The following is a 25,225-nucleotide window of genomic DNA, read 5'->3' on the forward strand; positions in this document are numbered from 1 at the left end:
AAACTGCAGGACTCTAAGAGCGGGGAGGGGCGAGGCCGCTAGACAGGGGCGGGACCTAGAGCGCTCGCTGCGCGTGCGTCGTCTACGTGTTCCTCTTGCCGCCCCGTAGCCACGCCGGCGCCAAGATGGCGGCGCTGACGGGTGCTTGGCCGCTGCGCCGAGGGCCGCAGGATCCGGAGTGGATCCGCAGAGGCTGAGGCCCGAGAACCTCGCTCGGGGCCGCACCTGCCGTCGGGCCCTAGCTTGTGGCCGCGGCTGCTCCAGCCTCGGGGAAATCCCGGGCTGGCCGGACATGGTGCAAGGCGCACTTCGCTGCTGCTGCTGCTGCTGCCGCCGCTGAGCTCGCGGGTCATTCCGGCTCCCACGTCCAGCAGGAAGATGTTCTCCGCGTTGAAGAAGCTGGTGGGGTCGGAGCAGGCCCCGGGCCGGGACAAGAACATCCCCGCCGGGCTACAGTCCATGAACCAGGCGCTTCAGAGGCGCTTCGCTAAGGGGGTTCAATACAACAGTGAGTGCGGGCCGCGCCGTCGGGCAGGCCGGGGGGGGGGGGGGTCCACCCAGCCAGGATGGTCTGGGAGATCCAGAGGGGCCGAGGTGGACGGGGTCCCTGGGCTCAGAATAGTGACCCCTCCTTGAGGGCCGTCACCTGACAGCAGGAGACCTCCCCAAAAGAGCTGTGCAGCTACACTGACGGAGCAGCAGTGGAGGACCCTGACTGGCGCGGGTACTCTGCGGAGAGAGACCATTACATAACACGAGGGTGCGCGCGCGGGTGTGTGGCTAATGGATGGATGCGTGCCACCTGCCTCCCCTCCCCTCACGGCCCCGGCGCGTGCTCTCACTTGATGCTCCTAAAAGTCGGTTCGGCGCTGGGTCTTGAGCCATGGTGGGGGGGGGGGGTGTGGGTGTGTATTTTGTTTGTTGTTGTTTTAAAGGGTTTTGTAAGGGATATTTTTAAATTCCAAGAGGCTCTATATCTGCATCCCTGGTTCCACAGGAAGAAAGGCCCGCTATGCTGCTCTTCGTTATAAATTATGTATGTTGTGCAGCCAGAAGCAGACGGTCCTCTTGACCTCTTTAGAGTTTTTTCCATTAGCAGTTTCTTTTCTAGAATAATCTAAAGATTCTTGGGCAGTTCCCTGGTCTGACATTGTTTACTTCTCTTCTATTTCTATACTGCTAGATTTTGAAGCATAAGTCTCCCACCCCACTCGAACACACAAGCTGCTCACTTTAAGCAGTGTCTTTCAGTGTCAGTGATAGTTGGGTTATAATGTAACACGAAATTTACTAGGAGGATTTTGTGCACATTTAGAGGCAAACAGTTTATGTGTTTACTTGAAAGTTTGTATTTCTCTTGTATCTACAGAAGAGAATATTGAGTCAGATATTCAGTGGCTTGTGTTCTTTGGCATCTACGTTTGGATACCTTACTTAGTTTTGTATAGCATTACTTGAAACATAAATCTTATAAATTAAGTCTGAATTGGAAGCTTCTCACTTTCGAAACCTGCTCCCTAATTGACCTGCCCCTGTGGTCCTGAAGAGGAGGGACCTAAACGAGCTGAAGTCTTTCATATTTTACAAACTATCTTACTTACAGAAACAAACCTACAGTATAATAAATACAGATTTAGGATTCTTGTGAGAGTCACTTTTGATGCTTTCTAAGTTTTGAATTGTCTTTTACAAAATGCTGTCTTACATTTTGTAGGCACAATAATCTTTTTTTTTTTTTTCAATGTGTCAGGATAATAGAAATAACTCAGGCAGGGCATGGGGGCACATGCCTTTAATTCCATTACTTGGGAAGCAGGGGTAGGTAGATTTCTATGAGTTTGAAGACATCTTTCTTCTGGTATATCTAGTGAGTTTCAGGACGGCATGGATTACATAGAGAGACCCTGTCTCAAAAAAGCAATAGAAAAAAGAGTAAACTCAAAAAAAAAAACAGAGTTTTAACATACCCACAGATCATTGTATCACTGTGAGTTGTCTGTATTTCAAAAGCAAAAAGAGGGAACTGCAGCCAGAGTAAAGAGAGCACATTCTAAGGAACAGCACTGAACTGATGACCAACCTGGGTGAGATTCCAGATACTTATGCAAAATGGTGCTGAACTCACACTCAGTGTATGATTGACAACTTGCTGAGCAAAGTGTCTTAAAAAAAACAAATACTAAAGGGTGTTCTTTGCATAAATAGAACTTAAGCTGAAAAGACAGGTTTGGGATTCAAAAAGAAAAGGTAAGCAAAGGAATGGGTCCATATGTAGTAAGCCCTGAATAAGCAGTGGCTGTATAATGGTTTCTAAAGGCAATTGTTTAAAAAAAAAAAAAAAATACTGAAATAGAGTCAGCCCCGAGTCCAGAATGAAGCTAGTCAGAGTTAAGACATTCAGAATTGGGGGAGGGGTATGGGTGGAAGGCGTCTGAGACAGGATCTCACTATGTAGTTCTTAACTGTTCTGGAACTCAAGTTTGTAGACCAGGTTGACCTTGAACTCATAGAGACATGCTGCCTTTGCCTCCCAAGTGCTGAAATTAAACTATAAACCACCACAGCTGGCATGTATTCAAAAATTTGTTGACTTTATATTACAGTGTAAATATTAAAATGTAGATTACAACTCTTTCAACTTTATGCCATGAAGAAAGTTTGGCCAACTTAATAAAAGGCAAAGATAGTCGTGAGGAAACCACAATGGTAACCAAAAAATATGATTAAAAAAATTATTGGGGGGTAGGCATGCCTTGGTGCACGTGTAGCAGTAAGAGGACAGCTTGCAGATGTTAGTTTTCTCCAACTATATGGCTCCTGGGTGTTGAACTAGAATTGTTGGGCTTGGTGGCAAGTACCTTTACCTGCTGAACCATCTCACCAATCTCAGTCTCTCTTTCACTCTTGTGCTTGCTTGCTCACTCGCTCTCCCCCGCCCATTATTGGAGCTTGAACTTAGGTTCTTGTTAAGCAAGTCCTTTGCTGTTGAGCTACATGCCCAGCCCCTTAAAATTATTAAATTATATGGTAAGAATCACTCCATTTCTATTAGCAGTCACAATGCAATCAAAAAATTGGAAAAAAAATTCTAATTGGGCCATATGGTTTTTGAGAGATACATTTATAATATAATAGCAAAGGGAGTAAGTAAAAAGTTAGAAAAGAACACTGGGTAAGTCTGGCCATAAGAAGACTGCCCAGCAATGGCCTGGTAGCTGTAACTGCAATAGTGTCATGTAACACACACTTGGAAGTTGGAGTAAGGAGGGTGCAGACCCATTGAGAAACAAGTTACCAATACATGATCTGTCCCTCTCAAATAGAGACAGCCATAAAAATTGAGAGTCTCGGCAAAGCCCTGAGAATGACAAAAGGACTGCATTGTGTTACCCAGTGAGTGATGAGGGTGAGGATCTGTATATGGCTTTGTTTCATTTTAAAATGGAGCCTTACTATTCTCAAACTGTTGAACATGTATGCTCAACTGGTCTTCTTATGTCAATATTCTGAGTAGCTGAGAGGCAGGCATCTACTTCTACAGTCAACTCTCAGCTATCTTTTTGGAACTCTTAGCAGTTCCTTTATTCTTCATTGCTATGGGATGATCAACTTATAAAAAGTAAAAGTTTAGTACTTAGACAGCAAAGGCAGGCAGAACTGAGGTCAGTCTGAGGTCAGCCTGGTCTACTTTAGCTCTACAAAGACAGGAAGGGACGTGTAGAGATCCATATTCAGTTCATGGTTAGTCATGGTCAATTTGGAAGCCTAGAAAAATAGATCCTGGGAAAGTAGAAGGAAGGAAATGCAAGAAAAGATAAAACAGATTTTTAAAAAGATCTGGTTGAGGCATTCAGTAGAACATACCAGCTCATTATATAATGACTAATCTTGGAATACTGATTTTAAAAGGCAGAACAACCAGGTGAGGTAGCACATGCCTTTAATCTCAGCACTTGAGAGGCAGAGGTCTATACAGATAATTCCAGGCTGACCAAGGCTCATAGAGAGACTGCCTCAAAAGAAAGCAGTGGGGGTGTGGAGAGATAGCTCAGGGGTTAAAAGCACTGATTTTCTCCAGAGGACCCAGGTTCCATTCCCAGTAACCACATGGTATGTCACAATTGTCTGTAACTCCAATTCTCAGGGATCTGATGCCTTCTTCTCAGAATCCTGCATATACTTGGGGCATAAGAACTCTCACAACCACATGTACATTTGCATAAAATATATTTTTTTAAAGCAAAACATTCAAAGAATTTATATTGAGGACTGGAGAGATGCTTGATGATGTGCTTGCTGCACTGGATTGTGGTCATATGTACCTTTAATATCAGCACTCAGGGAGGTGGATTTCTGAGTTCCAGGACAGCCAGGGCTACACAGCAAAACCCTGTCTCAAAACCAAAGGGGGTGGGGGAAGGAGGGCTTGTTGCTTTTCAATGGAACCTGAGAGGGAATTTATTGGAGCTTACAGTAGCAGCAGGCAGATGGACATGGCTCTGAGAGCTTACATTTTATCCACAAAGCATCAGGCAGAGAAACTGGACCTGCCCTGGGCTTTTGAAACCTCAAAGCTCAATCCCAGTGACACACTACCTAATCTTTCTAAGCAGTCCACCAACTGTTTGACCTCTCAGATATGGGACCATTCTCATTCATGCACTGCAGCCAGATGGGACCAAGCACATCCAGAAGTCCAGCTGAGCTGTGAGACCAAGGTGGCCACTGGCTTCTGGTACAGTAGATGGGTTTGGAAATGGGAAGGGACTTGACTCTGCAGCAGACCGGACAGCCTAGGAGAAAGGAGGAAGTGACCATAGGAGCCCATAGCTTCCCCTTACCCCACCTCTTAAGTTTCTATATCTTCCTAGACCCTTTCCTAACCTAATGGATGCCTTGAGGACAGCCTGGAACTCCTGCCCTTCAAGGTGTTTTTGGCAGCATTATCAATCTCTGCATGTCCCATAGTGCTGTCCAGGAAGCACCAGCCTAACACCCATGCCTTCCCTGCCCATTTCAGCATCATCAGTCATTCATGACTCCTGTCCCACCCAACAAAGATGTCAGTCTTCCCAGCCAGTGCCAAGCCTGTTCTCACTTTCCTTTGCTCCTGTTCCTCCTAGCTTTGTTGACACTGTGTCAGCTCCAAACTGTTCTTTATTACCTTTTCGAAACACCTAATGGTGTTTACCTCTCTTATACCTCTCTAAAAGGTATAAGGGCCTAAAGACAGTACTACATCTCATTCACCCCATTCATGGAACTTTTTTTTCCACATGTCAATCCTTGCCCAAAGCCAACAGACCCTCCTGAGTTCAGGCCTGGTACACAGTGCAGTGAGTGAAATAGGATACAGATTTACACAAAACTGCACTACAAACATTAGTAGTGTGAGAAAAGTTGATGGGAAGCCAAGTACTGGGTACCATCCTGGGCCCTGTTCTTTGATTGGTCAGCTCAAGTCTGTGCAGTCCACCCCTGATCCTAAGGGTCCCTGGCAGTTCCTCAGAGTCTGTAACTAGGAGAAAGACAGGCCCAGCACTCTGGTGCTGCCTTCTGCCACCAGACCTGGCTTCTGTTCTTGTGCTACATTTCTGGCCACTGTCAGGTACCCTTGTACTTTTTGGAGACTCTGTCCTGCCTTAACCAGAATTAGTCTGTTGGGGAACTGCTGTCATCCTCACATATTCTTCCCTGCATGCCAGTCACCTGAGAAAATACAAATTCGCATTAAGTTGGGACAAACGTAATACTTTAAAGTTTTGAAAGAATGACTGATTAATCTTTTTTCTTTCATTTGCCCATCCTTGCCCCAGTGAAGATTGTGATCCGGGGTGACAGGAACACGGGCAAGACTGCTCTGTGGCATCGACTGCAAGGCAAGAAATTTGTGGAAGAATACATCCCCACCCAGGAGATCCAGGTCACCAGCATCCACTGGAATTACAAAAGTGAGTTCAAGGCCTGTAATAGCTCAGCACCCCTTTTTTCCCCTGTACAGTATGTGTCCTGCCTTCCCAGTTCATGGAAGGTACTTTATGAAACTGAGAAAACATTGCCCATGTTGGAGGCCCCACTAATTAAAGTTGCATGTGAATTACCTCATCTGAGTTTTTAATCTGAAGTTCCTCCTTGGTGCCTCAGGCCCAGGATACTCACAGTTACAAGTAAGGAAGCAAAGACACACCTTATAAAATAAGAATTCCCTGGACACCTCTAGGAACAGATCTACCCATAGTCATCAGTGGCACACAGGACTGCTTTACCCTGTGGGAGTACATGCTGTGAACCCTGGCAGTTGCTCATCCCTGGAGAACAGTGTGGCTATTTGACCCCTGTCCTTCCCTTCTGGGTCCTGGGGTCTTCACCATCCTTTCAGTTAGTTCCCTCAGTTCCAGGACATCCCAGAATGGACAGTGGCTGTTGAAAAAGGCTAACTGGAACTTGGAAAATAGTTTTTATTCTCATGCAGCAAGTCAGGGCTGGCAGTAAGAGAAAGCCTCAGGAGACTGTGGGGAAAGTGGCCAGGTAGGCAGAGGGCTATGGCAAGGGTATAAGGGCTACAGCCAACCTGGGCCTGTTCAGATGACTCAACATCAGAGCTCTAGCCTTTGAAACTGAACTGCATTCTTGCACTCTGCTCAACCCTCACTGAATACTGGCCAGTCAGATGAAAAAGTGGGGTTGGAGAGATGTGACTTGGACAGCTGCTTAGGGTGTGAGCATCCATTCAGGGACCCACAGGCTACTGAGTGTGATTGGCATGTGATGGCTTTATCCATGGGCTAATAGATGAATTGTGCATGCTAGGGCCTAAGGGAACAGCCTTACAAACACTAGAGCATGCATTGCACAGGCCCCAGGAAGCTAGTGATATCAAAATGCCCTTGACTCTGTTTGGCAGCCCAGAAGCGGCTATGATACTAGTTATTAATCTGAGGATTTTCTTTGTTTCAGCCACTGATGATGTAGTGAAAGTTGAAGTCTGGGATGTAGTTGACAAAGGTAAAGTACATTTTTTTTTTCTTAATGCTTGATGGACTTTAAATAGGCAACTCCCTCTCCACACATGCACCTCATTTGCATGTCCTTGTGCCCATTACCTCAAGTCTAGTTATTCTTCCTTAGGTTCCATGTCCTATTTATCCCTGTCACACAGAGCCACTTTTGGCTCAGAAACATGACAAAGGCACCAACTGTATCTACTCAAGAATATGGGAGGTTTGGGTTTGCTCTTACATCAGAGTTTTTGTGTGATCCCTTCCCTACCTGCTCTAGGTTCTGAGTTCTGGTCACTTCCCTCCCTTAAAACTCTGACCCATATGAAGCTGTTTCCAAAGCCCTCCTGTGTTTCCCATGGTATCAGACCTGCATGCAAAATCACACTGGGCCCTAAGCCTCAGTAGCTTGGCAGCCCTGCTCTGAAGGGAACAGAATGTATCCTTGGCATTCACAGGGTACCACTGTCAGATATTCTTTTACCAAGTGATGGCTTAATGATCAGTGGTCTCTAATGAGAACTTGTTTTTACAGGCAAATGCCTACAAGGATCTTGTCTGACTTGGGTCCAGTTTATAACTACCTGTTTGACCCTCTGGCACTGGGACAGCCCTAATTATTGAGATGAACAGTATAAGTTCAGTGCACCAGCACAGTAGAAATGTATAAGACGGCACCATGAATCAGGAAGGCTGTGGCAGGCAGGGGCAAAGTCAGATGGAGTGAGAGCACGTCTTGGTTTGGTCCAGGACTTCATTCAAACAGATTTGCCATGGAGAGTTTTAATTGGATTTAGAGAAGAAGGCAAGCTGGATTTTGTATGTTGTTAGCTATGTTATCCATGTGATAGAGGTCAGCAACCTGTATATAGCATTTCTTACAGAATGGGTCACCAAGTCAAAGCACCTGGGTAAACCCAGCCGCACAAAGATCTGTCCTCATCTAAATCTGCAGAGGGTAATGTCAGAGCTCCTCCTCAGAGTGCTCTTGTGATAGCATCTTATCTTCTTATGTTAGGTCATAAGTTCCTCTGTGATCCTGGGGGTGTATGTATTCATGCAGGTGCTGAGCAGTGTGACTTCTCACATGTTAGCCTCTGACCAAACAGGCAGAGCATCACCTCTTTAGCTTTTAATATAAGACATGACCTTTGACCTCTCACAACCCCTTTGGAGGCACTACCTTTGACCTGACCCCTGGCATCCTCAGCATGGCTGTGCTGCAAGTCCTCTAGTTCAGGACTTTACAGGAAGATGTGTTTTCAGGGCTCTGGTTTCTGGCACAGGTTGTGCACAGGTCCCTCCTCGACCAAGTTTTTTTTAGTGTGGATTTGGATCAAGTGTTGAAGAATAGTTGAAGCCACTTTTTTCTGTGGTTCCAGCAGTAACACAGCTTATTGAGCCCCTGTTGACCTTGGTGTGTCTGTACACCTCTGAATGTTTGTGTGTGCATCTTTGGAGTATTGTTATGACCTGGTGCCTGAGGTCCATCACTGTATACACTGAGGGTAAGAGTCACATCTACATGAAGCCATCAGGTTGCCTAGGCCAGTTGTCCTCCACAAGCCCCATCAACTCAGGAAATACTTGCTGCTGCTCCACAGAGGGGCCACCACTTTGGAACCACAGTGCCTTCCTAAGTCTTGATCAGCTCTAGTCTGCACATGTACAACTGCTGCCATGGGATGCACTGTCCTACAGACAGGATTTTGAAGAGTGCATCAGGACTTGGGACTGGATATCAGATGGGACTATAACGCAGCAGCCTCAACATCTCACTCAGGACCCTTCAGCATGGCATGTGCTATTCCAGCTGGCACAAGAGCCCATGGAGCAGGATAACACCTCCACTCCCTAGGAGCCATGGAACACTTTTCTTCCTACTGTACTAGGCTCTCCGGTATCTGCGCAGATCCTTGTTCATGTGAAGTCAGGTTGGCTCCCAGCAGCGAGAGCTTCTTAGTCATGAAGTACCTATATATTCATGGCTGTTGTTTCCCACTCACCATAGAGGGGCAAGAAACATGGACCCACGTGGTCCACAGTCTGAGTAGTGTCCATAACAGCAAAGGACAGAAATATGAGAGAAATGAAAGCAACCAAGGGCTCAAGGGCAGTGGGTAAGTTTTCCAGAGGACTAGGCAGGTAGTTTAGCTCAGCAGGCTCAAGTTTTGTGGAGGCAGTGTTCACAAGTCCTTGTTTAGAAGCTTTAAAAGGGAAAGTTAACAGAAAGTAGCTTGGCGAGTTTTTGCTTCCCCTAGCCTCCCAGCTCCTGTCCAACCCTTCTCTTCTGCCCCAGGAGTGGTTCCCACAAACACTTTTACAGCAACTTGTGGGAAGACGCTGGCTGTGCTAGAGACTCACACCCTGAATGGCCTCCTGCCATTCACTCCGTGAAGGTCAGGCTGAACCATTACTACACCTGAGGAGGAGGGAGCCTGCCTCCCAAGCTGACCTGAGTGGGGAACTGCTCAGGTGAGACTTCCAGAGTGATGTGGAGCTTGGTGTTATAAGCAAATTAACCTGAGTTTGTTCTCAGGAGGCATTTGTTTGCTCAAGGTTGTGAGTAGCCCATTTGCCCAGATGGACATTTAGATGTGAAAAGGAGGATGGACAGTGATATCATCTTTTTATCTCTAGAGTCCAGTGTTAGACTCCAGACAGGGCCTGTGGCTGTCTGCCAGATAAAAACACTTTAATAACCATGACAGGCAATGTCAGGTTGTGCTGGCCTTCTCATTTCCCAATGTGCCAATGTCATAGTGATGCAGGACTGCTTAGGGAATTCCAGATACTTCCTCACTTAGGCAAATCCTGAGCCGAACAATTCATTCCTAATTTTTGTTTGTCTTTTAACAAGGAAAATGTAAAAAACGAGGTGATGGCTTGAAGATGGAGAATGAGCCCCAGGAGGTGAGCCACATTGTCAGGTGGGTCTGTGCCAGTGTCTTAAGCAAGGCATCTGTGGTTCCTAGGGAGGTCTCCAACCCTTTACCCTGGGTCTCCTGCCCATCCTGAGATCCTGAACATCTGAACATTCTAGTTATGCTATGGGTACAGTGGTCACTGACTGTTGTTTCAAGACTGTGCTGCCAGGGTTAAATTTTAGGGTTACTGCCTACTTAGAGTGCCAGCCCCATGTGACTGATACCTGTTCTGTTTCACTCTGCATTCACAGTGAACTGAATGGTGTGAATGGCCTGTAAGGGGCCATATTTTACATCTCTGTCACAGTGGCTTTGTTCTTAAAAGTGCTAGTATATTTTGGAGATGTGGCCCTGGTACCACAAGTGGGACCAAGTGTTCTCTGTTTGCTCTCTGGAAGCTGTGGCACAGTGCTCATGTTAGATACCCCTTCCTTCCTGTTGTTTTAGAGAATTCCACTCTGTATTCTCCCTTAGTAGATAGAAAGCCTCCTCCTTCTTCAAGGCTGGAAACTTAAATAATACATACCCCGTCCCTCCTTTTCTATGTAGTCTTTGTTCTGGAACTCATCTTGATGGGTTGATATATATATATATTTTTTTTTTTAACCATTTGCACACTTTTTAATTTGTTTTATTTTGCTTTTTTTTTAAGTTTGTTGATGTTTTCACACACGTATATAATGCATTCTGTTTACTCTCTACCTCCTCTTGTCTCCCTCCTACCCCTGTCATCTGCTCCCTCCTGCCTACAAGTCCTTTCCTTCCTTCCTTTCCTTTGTTGTTGTTGCTATTGTTGTTGACTCAGTGTTTGACCACATGTCTGGAATTATCCACTGGCATTTGTTGTGCTCACTATTGGGTACATGCTGAAGATAATACCTACTCCTCCCCAGTCAGTAGCCAATAATTTAACAGGGATAGGATCCCCCATGAGAGCTAACATCCCTAACCCGTGATTGGCTGTTGACAGGTGCAGGCCACCACAGCTGCCAAGAGCATCTCCTAATCCTCTCAGTCTTCTGGTTCTTAAATTCTTTCTGCTTCCTATTCCATGATGTATGTTCCACTAAACTGTCATTCCCAATAACTTGAGCAGCCAAAAAGAATAGATTTTTCTGAGTAAGGATTTGAGTAGCATTTATCTATGGATGTAAACATAATATTTAGGACAATATTTAGATACAAATACATAATATTTAGACACAAACATGCAGTTTGTATCTGTCCAGTTTAGCTAAAGAACAGCTGTGAGCCCACTCATCCCCACCCATGGCCTATGACTTCCCAGCCATGGGGTTTGACCAGGTTTCAGCACCATGTGTTGTTTTGTTTTTCCTCTGAAAACCATCTCAAGGGGCAGCTGAAAGCACTAGCACTTGCTTCTGGGAGTCCTTGGGCAGGCCTCCCCTGCAGAGGTGGAACTTTCTGCTCTAATTTCCACAGCTAATCTTGTGTGCACCCACAAGTGTTTCCTTAAGGTTTTTTTCCAAAATAAAATGACATTTTAGATTAGAAAAGCCCCATTCTGTGTTTTTCAGGTGTTTGAAGGTCCACAGCTGTGGGATTTGCCAGGGACACAGTCTTACTCTTTCTTTCTTCTCTTTCTAGGCAGAGTCTGAAATGGCCCTGGATGCTGAGTTTCTGGACGTGTACAAGAACTGTAATGGAGTGGTCATGATGTTTGACATCACTAAGCAGTGGTAAGAGGGGCACAGGTAGCTGCCAGTGTCTGCATGCCTTCATGTAGTACCACGTGATTCCTCTGTTGGTGTGGAGCTTCCTGCTATGCCAGCTGTGGGCAGAACCCATCACCTAGAGGACTGAGGCATCTGTGTACGAGATAGGCATAGATTCATACCTGTGCAGAGATTAGGGGAGTAGGTGCCTCAGGCTGATAGCCAACAATGATAGGGATTAGGTGCCACCTCCCACAACATTGCTCTCAGAACCAAGTGGCCTATTGTATTGAGGGGGAGCTTCCCAGAAACAACACACATGTGCATGAGTATGCACACACACACACACCTTCTCAGTAACTCACCAAGAAAACACAGCTAAGACTCGTGACAACAAAGGACAAAGAGCAAAATGAACAATGGGTCCAGGGGTTCAAAGACCAGGTGCAAGCCTCCTGAAACCCCACCAAACTCCATTGAGGGAGACATAATTATGAGAAATGTGCTCAGAAGACTGTATTGCACACTGTGATGAGACTGGGAACCTTTCTGTCACCAACAAGAAAACATCCAAGAGGCTCCCAAGTGTCCCAGAGTCTTGCTTGCTCTGAAAAACAATGTCTTAAAAACACTGTAGGAGCCAGACATGGCTACTATACACCTCCAACCCCAGAAAATGGCAGAGGCAGGTGGATCTTTGTGAGTTCAAAGCCAGTCTGGTCTACATAGAGTCTAGGTTAACTAGGGCTACATAATTAGACCCTATCTAAAAAACCCACTGCATTACAAGAAGGAAAGAAGCCCTGACAGCAGCTCATTTTAGAAGTAGCCTTTGGGGATTTGCCTTGCCTTTTACAGTACTCTTATTAGTGTTACATGTATAATCTGTGTTCACATTAGAAAAAGCAGAGAATAGCATTCTGTTCCATCATTGTTGACAGCTGAAGCAGGCCAGCTAGGTTTTCATACATTTACAATGGGACCTGATCGTACTTCTGTTACTTAAGAATAGTCACATGGTCCATCTGTGGTGGTGCATGCCTTTAATCCTAGCCCTTGGGAAGCAGAGACAGGTGGATCTTTGTGAGTTCAAGGCCCGCCTGGTCTACAGAGTGAGTTCCAGGACCGACAGGACACACAGAGAAACCCTATCTAAATAACAAAAACAAAAAAGAATAGTTACATACTTGAGTACACCAGCTTCCAACATGTATGCATGCTAAGCTGCTAAGCCTTGGATTGACATTAGCACTGGACATGTCATTGATTCTGGTTTAAGGGTCCTGAACCTAGAAATCCTTGGTAGCCACAGTCTATACTAACATATTCCTGCAGCATCATATTCCTGGGCCAATACTCACAGGCCCAGATCCAACCCTCCCAACCCCAGGACACCTATATGCTTGCCTGACAGGCTGGCAACTGGCATATGCAAGAAGCTTCTGGGGGCTACAGGAGGCAGGATGGGCAACAAGCTCCAGTTCAGCAGTATATGTGTGTCATAGACACACATATGCAAAGCATACAAGTATAGAACAGAAAATACGTATTTTGCCTAAGTGAGTGTTGGTAGTACTTGAGACATGTCTTTGCGAAATGTGAAATTGTGTCTGGACACTGAAGGCCCCTATATTCCACTATGATCTTTGCAGTCTTAACTTCACAAGACCCTGCAGCTATCGAGAAGGATTACAGTGGAGCAGGTAGTGCCTTTAAGAGCAGTGAGGATCTAACTGCTTGGCTGAGTATCATGACATGATTTCTGGTCTACAGAGTGGATAGGAGACTAAGCCAGCTCAAGAAGGATGAACAGATGCTTATTTGGGAGCCATGAGACTTTATAGGCCCTTGTACTCACAAAACACCAGTCATCAGACCACAAGGATCACAGCCATTTTTGAACTTCTGAGATCCCTAGACATCAACATGATTGGTTCTAGTAGTTCATGCAAGTTAATAGACACTGTTCAGAGCCTGAGCACTGAACATGAAGGATGGAAAATAACCATGTTCACACAGCTGCCATTCAGTGAACACACCTCAGATGTCTTGTGGGTTAAAAGATGCCGGAGATACTTCCAAAAGGATAGAGCAAAGATGGGAGAGGCTGCCATAGTTACAGGCATGTTGCATTTTCATTGCTTGGAAGGAAAGCTGAATCATACTCATTTCATAGATTGTGGGAGGTGTATGTTTGTGGATTTTCTAGAAACTAGGTCTCTGCATAGCTTAGGCCAACCTGGAACTGATTCTGTAACCCAGACTGGCCACAAACTCATAATCCTCTTACCTTAGCTTTCTGAGTACTGAGGTTATTGGTATGTTACTGCCATTCCTGGAATTTTTTTTTTCTTTTTGGGGTGGGGGCAGGGCATAGATACTGGAGAGTGAGCCTGGGACCTTGCATATGCTCAGCAAGTGCTCAGCCACTGAACTGTCCACTGAACTGTCTTTCCAAGGCATTTGGAGATGTTGGGATAACTTGTAAAATGGATCTACAGGGCACTCCCACATTAAGTCAGTAGGTAGCATTGTTCACTGCAGAATAAGGAAGGCCCTGGAGACAGTCACTTCACTAAGGACACTTCAGTGATGGCATTCGTGAAGCAAGAGCCAACAAGCAGGGAGAAGTGAATGAGCTGCAACCCCAACCTCAGTTTGTAACAGAACTGAAATTCAGAATGATGCTACAAACAAGTTAGGCTCCAAGTTCTTTTTATGGGGAGTGGAATAAGGAGTTGTGTGATAAGGACCAGAAGACTACCTATGGGAGCCAGCTCTTTCACTCTACCATGTAGCCCCAAAGATCAAAGTCAGGTCATCAAGCACATTGGCAAGCACTTCTGCCCACTAAGCCACCCCACTAGCCCTTGAAGCAGTATTATAGGTGGTACACTAATTAAAGGCAAGAGAATGGAACACCATGATTTGAGGTACAGAGGAACTATGCTCTCGGGAGAGACAGTGACCAGAAATGCAGGCTGCAGGTTGTAGTACTTGTTCATCTCTGAGCACTGCCTGAAGTGACAGGTGCTCTGGGGATTTAGACCAAGCACATAGCTATCTGAGGGTCACCCAGCTAATGCAAAACACTCCCTCCCTTTTCAAAGGACCTTCAATTATGTTCTCCGGGAGCTTCCCAAAGTGCCAACCCATGTGCCGGTGTGTGTGCTGGGCAACTACCGTGACATGGGCGAGCATCGAGTCATTTTGCCAGACGATGTGCGTGACTTCATTGACCACCTGGACAGGTGGGTGCTACCAGTTCTGCTCCTGTGACAAGGACCTGTGTTGTGCTCTGGTAGAGTTTGGGGGAAGCTTGTAGACACTGGAGCAAAGGCATGGTCTCATCCTGTTTTGGAGATAAAATGACAGCATCCTGGCCCAGAAAGGGTGAGGAGGAGTTCCAGGTCTCCAAGAGATGGTAATGATGTAGAAGATGTGAAGACCATATGGCAGGACTGTGGGGCCTGCCTGGCCCCTGTCAGTTCTTCAGATCACCCCAGAGGAGTAAGCAGCAGAATGTCCTTAGGAACCTGCTGGCAGAAGGAAGCTAGGTAGGCAGGACACCTTAGACTTAGTTGTGGTCCTTGACATAGGATTTAAGCCACCCTGCCCACTGAGTTCCTTTATCTTTGAAAACAGACCTCCTGGTTCCTCCTATTTCCGATACGCTGAGTCTTCCATGAAGAACAGCTTCGGCCTAAAGTACCTGCATAAGTTCTTCAACATCCCATTTTTGCAGCTACAGGTAAGTACTTACCAGGTAGGACAGATAAGTAGGTAGCCATCACTTCTGTGGCTCTGTACAATGATTGGTCTTCTCCCTAAGCCTGAGAGCACTCTTGGGCATCATCTTGGAAACTGGCTACCAGCATGTATTTAGTGGGCTGGAGATGACACATAACAGCACTCAAAGCAGCAGGCTGAAAGTGGGGTAACATTCCTGCTTTCTGAGAGCATTGGAAATCTCAGTCCAACACGCAGGGCCCTTATTTCCCTGTGGGCCACTGCTCGAAGTACAGGCCCCTTTCCCAGACTAGCACAGAGCTATGGAGGAGGTCCCAGGCACACAGAGGTGTCTTTCATCAAGAGACAGGTTCCAGGACATGCAGCTTCTGTGACACCACCTCCAAGTGCTGTGTTGGCTGTACTCTGAACCATAGCCATCTGGCATCTCATAAAGAACAGAAAACCTCCCTTGCCTGAAGCATCTAGCTTTCCTGATGCAGTTGAGGCACATAGGATGGCTTACCAGGGTGAAGAGCCTTACCTACCCTCCTTTTCAAAAAGTATTCTTCTTGGAACCTTTTAGATGTATAAAAGTGGTGTAGGGTATACATAGTGGCACAGACCTGTAATCCTAGCATTCATAAGGCCAAGTCAAGATCACTTTGGATTTAAGGCTACATAATCAGGTTCAGTAAGTGTGAGACTCCTGTCTCAAAAATTAAAGTGCTGGTCATAGTGGTACACACCTGTAATCCCAGTACTTGGGAAGTAGAAGCAAGAGGTTCATCAGAGGTTGAAGGTCATCCTTTGCTAAGTAACATGTTCACGACCAACCTGGGCAACAACACAAGTTGTTGCAGAGATAGATATCCCTACCCAGTCTCCACTGCCTCTGGCTTATGGTTCTATCATTTCTCAGAGCCAAGGAGCCAATGTCAGTCTATAAACTGAATTCAAGGCTCCATCTAGTCCCAAATTCCCATTACAACCTGCTTAAGCCATGGTCAGTTTCTTGGTCCTGAGGCATGCTGTAGTTTCTCAGAGCTAAGAGCCTTTGACTAGACAGATGATGGGACAAAGCTCTGGATCCCAAACACAAGAATGGAGGATCAATCCCTGGCACATCCCTTTTGGGACCAACAGCTGAAGCAACTTGGTGTGAGATCTCTCATGAATAAGATAAGGCTAATAGGTCTGGCTACCTTTCTGGACCTGGAGACCTTTAGCCTCTCCTATGTCTAGAGACCCTTCATACTTTATCCAAGACACCAAACTCAGGAAAGTAAAGCCCTTCTTTTCCTCATCTCTCTCCCTTTTGAGGAACATGAGATTCCTGCAGGTGGGGTTATGCTGAGGAGCCTTGGGTTAGGAAGAAGGCCAAGGCTACTCAATTGGAAGCTTTTCCACTGAAGAGTCCTGCTGTTTGACCAAACTTCCTGGGGAGCCAAAAAACACCCACCTACTCACTCCAGATAGGAACCTAACAGACTAAAGTGTGGATACCACCAAAGTCCAGCTTTGTGAACCAGTGAGTTTTATTGGGGTGCCTTACCAAACTATGAGTGAGTACTTATAGGAGCAGAAATTACTTAAAGCTGCGTCACCAGAGCCCACCCTTCCCCAGAACCAGTAACAGCTCACAGAAGCTAGGGACCTGGTGCAACCTTCACAGCCAGCAGGCAGCTCAACAGGTCTAAGAATGTCTAAACCTCTTCCATGCAGCCACTCTGGTCTGAGTCTTCCTTCTCTTCTGAGAGTTATCCTTTCATCTCAACTTTCTTCCCTCTGAGAGGCACTCTTCAGCTTTTATGCTTGTTGGAGCAGAGAGGGCCTAGTGAATCTGGTCAGTTTCAGGGACTTCCTGAAGCTATTTTAAGTTGTTTGCCTTCTTGTTTAAAGAGTCCTGCAATATGTAATGTTTCAGTGTCAGAGGAAACTGTTAACAATACTGGTCCACTCTGTGAGAGCTTTATCACTGATTTCTGCCAAGGGAGACAAAGGGATGCCAGGATAGTCACAGGATAGAAACCTGAGCCAAGACCCATACCACCATAGCTTCCCTCTGTGGTTCCTTGCAGGGAATCTGATGGCCACTGTCTGCTGGCAGTGGAAGTAATCCATGGCCTGGAAGTAACCATGGATTGAAACATTCTATCTTGAAGGGGCTGGCTACTCTTCTAGAGAATGACATTTCAATTCCCAGCACTCACATAGGTGGCTCACAACAGTCCATTCTCAAGGGATCATAAATGCCTTTCTGTGCTCTGTGAGTACAGTGCATTTGTAGTGCACAAACATAACATGCAGACAAAACATCTACTTACATTAAATAATAATTTGAAAAAAAAAATTTCTTTGGGGGTTCAGGAATATAGCTCTATTGTTAGATTACTTGCCTGCCATGCACAACACCCTGGGTTCCATCCTTAATACTCTAAAAAGCCATGTGTAATACATGCTTGTAATCACAGCACTGAAAAGGTAGAGACAAGGAGAAAAAGAAATTCAACATCTTTCTTAGCCATGAAGCAAGTTCAAGGCCAGAAAACCTGCTGCCCTTCCAGAGGGCAACATACACATTGGGTGGCTCATAGCTGTCTGTTACTCTATCCTAAAGAGATCCAATGCACTCTTCTACACTCCAATCATTTAAACATGTGGTTTTACTCACACACATATATGCACATAAAAATAACAAGCCAGTCAAGTTTGTTCACACCTGTAATCCCAGCACTCTGGGAGGCAGAGGCAGGGATTACAGGACATCCACAACTACACAGAAACCTTGTCTTTAAAAAAAAAAAAAAGAAAGAAAGAAAGAAAATGACAAAAACAGTCTTTAAAAAAAACAACTATAGCCAGGCAGTAGGGTCACTTTACTTCCCAGCATTGGGAAGACAGAGGCAGGCAGATCTCTCTGAGTTCAATGCCAGCCTGGTCTACAGAGGAAAGCCAAAGCTACAGAGTGAGACCCTCTCTCAGACAAAAAAAAAAAAAAAAATTATATTTTATATATCATGCATGCCTTTAATCCCAACACTGAGGAGGCAGAGGCAAGTGGATTTTTAAGTTCGAGCCCAGTCTAGTCTACAAAATGAGTTCCAGAACAACCAGGGCTACACAGAGAAACCCTTTTTTAAAAAAAACAAAAAGCTATAATTCCACCATTATTTAAATCACCAGTTATTGGTCAATATACAGAGTAAGGTCTGAATAATACAGTGTATTTGATGTGGCTGTCTAGATTTTTCTTGGTGTAGCATGTCTTTAGTTTTAAAGTAGAGAACTCATCAGTCTGTGGTATGCTGACATATTGGTCCTGAGTGTTGATCTGCATCCTTCTCACTTATTTCTTCTCCTTCTTTTGAGACAAGGTTTCTCTGTGTAGCCTTGGCTGTCCTGGAAATCCATCTGTATGTAGACCAAGCCGGCCTCAAACTCACAGAGATCCATCCCTCCGCCTGCCTCTGCCTCCTGAGTGGTGGATTAAAGGCAGGGGCCGCCACCACCCAGCTCATGTATTTCTTTTTTTTTTTTTTTTTTTTTTTTTTTTTTCAGAGTATAAACAAAGCCCAAGTCTCTTGGTCTGTAGTTACTTTTTTCATTTGGTTTGTTTGCTCTGTGCTGAAAGCACCCCTAAGTGTGAGCCTGGGGCAAGCCCTGTGCCAGGGCTTCTTGTGAAAGCAGTGCCTGTCCAGCAGGGCCTTTTCCAGTTAGAAATACTGTCTGTCTCCTGTGCTTACACAGCCTAGAAGTTGCTGTATTTCAAGATTAAATTTAAATGCAAGAAGCCATGTCAACTGACAGCCATAGCAGCTGGACTCGGAAGTTTGATCTGATCATCTTTGTTCAAGCTAGAAGTATATAGTTTACCCAGTCTGTACTTGGCCGAGTTCCTCACCCACCCAAAGTTGCCCCTGGGACTCCCCAGATGCTTTAAGTACCTGCTGCCATGTTTTTGTGGCCTGAAAGGCTGTTGTAGCCAACTGAAAAGTGCTAGTGACCAAAGGTATGTAGAAACAAAAGGTGACGCTTTCTGGTGTGGTTCCACATGACTGACCTGTATCCTCCAAGCCACACAAGCTGACCTTAAAGGCAGCCAGTCCTCATGCCTCTCACAGCAAGAGGCTATAGAGTGGAGAAGAGGCATACTCAGCTATGTCTGCTTCCTCCACAGAGGGAGACCCTGCTGAGGCAGCTGGAGACAAACCAACTAGATATCGATGCCACACTAGAGGAGCTGTCTGTGCAGCAGGAAACCGAGGACCAGAACTACAGCATGTACGTGAGCCAGCATCTACAGATATGCAGGCCCTGACTAACCTAAGTGGAAAGGGTGGGTGCCACACCCTGTTGCTAGTGAACCCTAGTATCAACAGATAGGAGCCATGTGTGAAGCTTGGTCTGCACCCAGGAGGCAGTGGAGAAAGCACTGACTATTCTTCAGCCAAAAATCTTAGTGGTACTCAGTGTAGAGCAGTATGGGGACTAGCTGACTGACATGGCTTTGTAGCTCATTTCAACCTCTTTAGAATAAGGTTTTGACATGCTGTTGCTCAAACCCTTCCTGTTCATCCACTAAGGGTCTGAATTATTAGTCAGTGCACTTCTCTAGAACAAGTGGATTACTATTGTGAATGGAGCCATGCTGTATTGGGGAGCAGCCTCAACTTCCATACATCCCCCTCAGTTCTTGTAGACAGTGAGAGCACATGCTCCTAAGGGTGTTGGCTCTAGCATTCTATACCCCCAAGTACTTTGGAGCTAACAGAACCTACAAAGTGCTTAGACATCTGGATCAGCACATCCTGTGATTAGAGCAACTCATCGAATGTAATTGCTAACCCTGCCCCACTGACCATATCTGGCCACACCTCTTGGTCATTAATGTTTGGCCATATGGATACTGCTGACAGTCACTGGCTTACCCAAATCCCATAAGAACAGTTGGTCCTTAAGGAACAGTCTGGTCAACCATCTCTGTTTTGAGACTCAGTTCTCTGGGCTAATACCGGTATAAACTCAGTTCCCTGGGCTGGTACCAGTGTACAGGGAGAGCATGGCCTCTGGAACTATAGTGCTAAAGAGACAGGATAAGCAAGACATTAGTCTGGGTACAGCTAACTAGCAGTCAAGCACTACCCTCTGCCTAATAGTATAAATGCAAAAGGGACACTGATGCCTGAAAGCCTTGGAGAAAGAGGGCCAAAAGGAAGTTGATTCCTCATTCCCTGCCCTTTTGCCCCTCCTAGCTTCCTTGAAATGATGGAGGCTCGAAGTCGAGGCCACGCATCACCTTTGGCAGCCAATGGGCAGAGCCCATCATCAGGCTCCCAGTCGCCAGTTGTGCCTCCAAGTGCCGTGTCCACAGGGAGCTCCAGCCCCAGTACACCCCAGCCTGCCTCCCAGCTGTCCCTTGGTGTCTCCTCCCCCTGTCCCTCAGCACCATGTCCCGTACCCCCACTGGAGGCTATGCCCTCCACTGTACACCCTTCAGCCCCAGCTCCAGCCCAGCGTCGCAGTATCATCTCTCGGCTTTTTGGGACCTCATCAGCTGCAGAAGTGACCCCTTCAACTCCAGGTAGGCCTGGGAGCAGCCCTCTCAAAGATGTAAATTTGGGGCCAGCTTCTGGCATCTTGAGCTTCATGTCCCTCTCTGGAATGTCCCTGTGCCCGTGACAGGCCACATGGACCAGCCACTCCTTGGCCTGGTTCTAAAGCAGCCTGTGACCTGGAGCCAGGGTTCCTGGATTGTCAAGTCCCAGTCCTACAGGCACAGTTTGGGGCTTGCCTAGCACAGGAGCAGGGACCACATAAGGAAGAAACAGCATTTCTCTACAGAGCCAGCTCCAGCTCTAGAGGTCCCAACAAAAGTCCAAAACGTTGAGGATTTTGTCCCTGAAGATGGCCTTGATCGAAGCTTCCTAGAAGACACAACCGTGCCTAAAGACAAGAAGAAAATTGAAGCCAAAGGCCCACAGCAGGATAGTGACAGGTAAGGGTGGATTGGTAGAGCTGAGTGCAGGGTTCACCTCAAGGACCGGCCAGCACAGCTTCCACATCCCATTCATACCTGGATCACCCAAGATGCTGCTGCAGGTTGTGGACACAGCCTCTCTGGTGCTTGCTAGGTTGGTAGTTAACTCTTGAGGACAGAAGCTGACCTGTGGCTACAAGAACTGAGGAGAGGACTGAAGCCATGTGTCAAAGGCCTGCTCAGTCTAACCACTGCCACCCTGGGGTACATAGACAGCTAGCTCACCCTGGAGCAGGGCAGAGTTTATGGCCACAGCAAGCTAGAAGATATTAAGCTGAAATCTTCCTAGGACATCAGGATCCTTGGCAGATAGCCTAACAGGGACAGAGCCACTCTTGAGTACATCCTGGCTCAGCTCAAGTGTATTGAAGGCCACCTGGGTCTTTTCATAGGGATCCAGACAAGCAGGCCCTGGCCAGGTCTGCTTTCCTGCGGCTAGCCCTTCCTGTAATCCCCTCTCTTCTAACAACACCCTAATCCCTGAGGTCATTCCCTCTAGCAGATCAAATGTTGAATGACTTAACATCTCTAGCACTACCGTGTTCTATGGAACCAAGGGCTTCCCTTCCAGAAACAAAATTGATTGGAGGCTTCTAACTGGGCTCCTCTCCCAGTGGCTCCTGTATTAGCCAGCAACAAGGCAGTATTTCCCTTCCTCTACTCAGCAGCCCCTGTGACAGCCCAGAAGCTCTTGTTACTAGAATGTGGTATTGCACACAGCTCCCCTCAGAACTTCTGACTGTCTACCCCCTTTTCTGCAGCGATGCTGGAGATGTCATAGGAGGGAACCCCATGGTGGCAGGTTTCCAGGATGATGTGGATATAGAAGACCAGCCACATGGCAAATCCCTGCTACCTTCAAACCCCATTCCCAGTAAGAACATCAGTCTTTCAAGTGAGGAGGAAGCTGAAGGACCAGCAGGCTACCCCAGAGTGGCTCCTCAGCAATGTTCAGAGCCTGAGATAAAATGGTATGGGATGGGATTCCCAGGGTATGGCCAGCTGAGGTTGTGGCAACCTGGGGTGGCCTCAGAGCTCCTGACATTTCTTCTTATGTGAAGGTCCTCCACCAAGGCCTCACATCCACAAAAGAAGGGAGCTCCCACACGAGCCATACCACCATGGTCAGATGGTCTCACCACTGGCTCAGAGCCTGAACTCAGCAGTATCAAGCCACCCACTGATGGCACTCCTAGGCCTCAGGAAGGGAAGGACAAACAGGTGTCATCAGAAAGTGATCCTGAGGGGCCCATTGCTGCCCAGATGCTGTCTTTCGTCATGGATGACCCTGACTTTGAAAGTGATGAGTCAGACACACAGAGGAGAATGGTAAGGACAGGCTGCTGGCTGGGAAGCTCAGCTTCCATTCTTCGTGAAATAGAAGACAATCAAAAAGGTCTGTTTGCCAGAGCAAGGTCTGAGGAGAGGCAGGAGAATGTTCCTGGCTCTAGTGCTACACAGGCACAATCCTTTCTTTTTCATTGAAAAAGCCTGAAGCCTTTGGAGAAAGTGGACAAGAGTCCATGGGAGGGGGTACATTGTCCACATGAAGGCCCTGCTGGTCTTTCTGAATCTAGGTCAGGTTAAGCCCTCTAGCCCAGCCCCTGGAGTCCCAAGGGCACTTGCCAACCTTGCTTCAAATGTCCCATGCAGTGGTCAGGAACAATAGACCTACCAGCTGCTCTCTTTTCAGGGGCCGTTCCCAGTAAGAGAAGACCTCTCTGATATAAGTGATGAGGATACTGGGCCCTCTCAGCCACCCCTGCCCTCCAAGCCAGCAGTCCCTGCTTTCAAACTGAAGAATGATTCAGATCTCTTTGGGCTGGGTCTGGAGGAGACAGGACCCAAGGAAAGCAGTGATGAAGGTAGGAGGGCCTGGAGTTTGTCCCTCTCCTTGGAACTTGATATAATTTGGAGGTCTTCATTCTATGGTACTTCAGTGTTTAAAATTCCTAGCCTGCAGGCCAGGAATCAGACACCTGTAATCCCAGCACTTGGGAGACAGAAGCAAACAGATCTCTGTGAGTTTGAGGCTAACCTAGTCTACAAAATGAATCCAAGACAGCCAAGGCTACACAGAGAAACCCTGTCTTGAAAAACAAAAAACAAAAAAAAATCCTAGCCTGCATTTTTTTTTTTTTAACCATAGCTATTGGCTATGAGAGTTTCTAGATTAGAGAAACTCGCTGGCTGGCAAACATGTGCCCAACCTAACATGTGCATTATAGTCCAGAATGGCCATCTAAGACTGTTGCCCTGTTCATGGTTCCCTATGGGTTCCCACCTCTCCTCCAACTGCTCTACCAACATTCAAAGCTTTTGCATGTCCCAGGCAGGCCTTCTGGACAGAACTATTTTGGAAAAATTGAAAGCTGCCTAGCAGAAGTACTTAGAGCTGCAGCCCAGGGGCAGACTTGGGCCATTTCAATACCAACCAACAGCGTAGCTTAGGACTGTACTAAATGATTCTCAGACCCAAAGGGAAGGGAAGAAATTTAGTCCTGGGCTTGTTCAAGGCTCACCAGCACAAGAATACATGGAAAACCCTTAATTGCCTCTGGGACCAGTCCCTGTTGGGGATGGGGTATCTGCAGCAACCTCTGCCTGACCATGCAAAGTGGTTGCGTGTAGGAGCTTAGCTGTGTTTCTTGTGCAGATAAAGACAGCAAACTTCCCTCTAAGGAGAAGAAGAAAAAGAAGAAGAAAGGCAAAGAGGTACATGCCCTGCCCACCACTGACTTCACACCTAGCCTGGGCAGTCTGGGGTCCTGGAAGGTGGGGTGTAGCCTTGTGAGTGTCCCATTGACTCTAGTTCTGCTCTTTGTGACTTTCAGGAGGAAGAAAAGGCTACAAAGAAGAAAAGCAAACATAAGAAAAGCAAGGACAAGGAAGAGGGCAAGGAGGATCGGAGAAAGAAAAGGAAGCCTCCTCGGAGCAAGGAGCAGAAGGCTGCAGATGAGCTGGAAGCCTTCTTGGGAGGCGGGGCCCCTGGCAGCCGCCACCTTGGAGGTGGGGACTATGAGGAGCTCTAGGCATGCCAGGGGCAGTTAATTGTCCTGGGAAGAAGGGTACTGCCAGTGGCTGATTGGGGAGGCTGCTGTCTATGCACTCGAATTCCCAGGACCACTCTGCCGCCTATGTCCCCCAGCCATTGTGTCTGCCCCCGTGTGGTCTGGCCCACTCTACATTAATGTATGTCCTGGAGACCTTGGGTCAGGCACTGCAGGTGCTGGGCCTCAACCCAGCAGAAGCCTGCTCTGCAGGGAGGGAGGGGACAGAATAAAGTTGCAGCTGGCTTGGTGGATCACCTGGCCATCCCCAGATAAGAGCTGCAGCCAGTCCCCGGTGTTTCTCAGGGATGTGCCTGGGGCCGAGAAGGGACCCACCAGGGTCTGTTTACAGAGGCAGGATGTGGGGTTGCTTGGCTTCTCAAATGTTTACCACCCAGTCCCACTCCTGCTTGCCTTCCTGAGCTCTCCCAGGACCACAGCATGGCTTGGGTTGTGGACCTTCTTCCCCATGGATCCAGAGTAGAGCAGGGTCCTGCCCTGAGCAGATGTGTACTCAAGAGGTCATGGCAGCATCTGCTACTGCAAAGTGGCCCAGGCCCTCCACTGGTTAAGACTGGCAAGAGAACACAATGTACCACCTCTCCTGTGGGAGAGGCACTAACAGCCTGCCACTGTGTGCCAGCTGCGCCTCTGCCTGTTGAGCGCCTGCGCAGGTGAGCGTAGCGAGCACTTTCTTAGACACTCCACCCAGACTATAAAACTCTCCGATTTTACTGTGGTGTATGACTGTTTTCTGATTCTCTAAGCTGCTTGAGATGAGTAAGACCAACCAATATATGGGCCA

The 25,225-nt window shown here is 46.9% G+C and overlaps 1 protein-coding gene across 2 annotated transcripts; it reads left to right on the forward strand.

Moving 5' to 3' along the window:
• Positions 1-128: 128 nt before the first annotated feature.
• On the forward strand, positions 129-25,154 carry Rabl6 (RAB, member RAS oncogene family like 6). Of its 2 annotated transcripts, XM_021651098.2 has the most exons (15): positions 129-508; positions 5,817-5,951; positions 6,958-7,005; positions 9,859-9,911; positions 11,534-11,625; positions 14,712-14,852; positions 15,247-15,352; positions 19,511-19,614; positions 20,586-20,914; positions 21,175-21,328; positions 22,132-22,341; positions 22,432-22,699; positions 23,064-23,235; positions 24,027-24,085; positions 24,205-25,154. In XM_021651098.2, exons 1-15 carry the CDS (start codon positions 379-381, stop codon positions 24,400-24,402), a joined length of 2,199 nt encoding a protein of 732 aa, XP_021506773.1. In that variant the 5' UTR covers positions 129-378; the 3' UTR covers positions 24,403-25,154. The 2 variants fall into 2 exon arrangements, with proteins under 2 accessions (XP_021506773.1, XP_021506775.1); XM_021651100.2 differs by lacking the exons at positions 129-508; positions 5,817-5,951 and having other exon boundaries at positions 9,859-9,928.
• Positions 25,155-25,225: the final 71 nt, after the last annotated feature.

Source organism: Meriones unguiculatus, chromosome 8, assembly GCF_030254825.1.
Source record: "Meriones unguiculatus strain TT.TT164.6M chromosome 8, Bangor_MerUng_6.1, whole genome shotgun sequence".
Lineage (NCBI taxonomy): Eukaryota > Metazoa > Chordata > Mammalia > Rodentia > Muridae > Meriones > Meriones unguiculatus.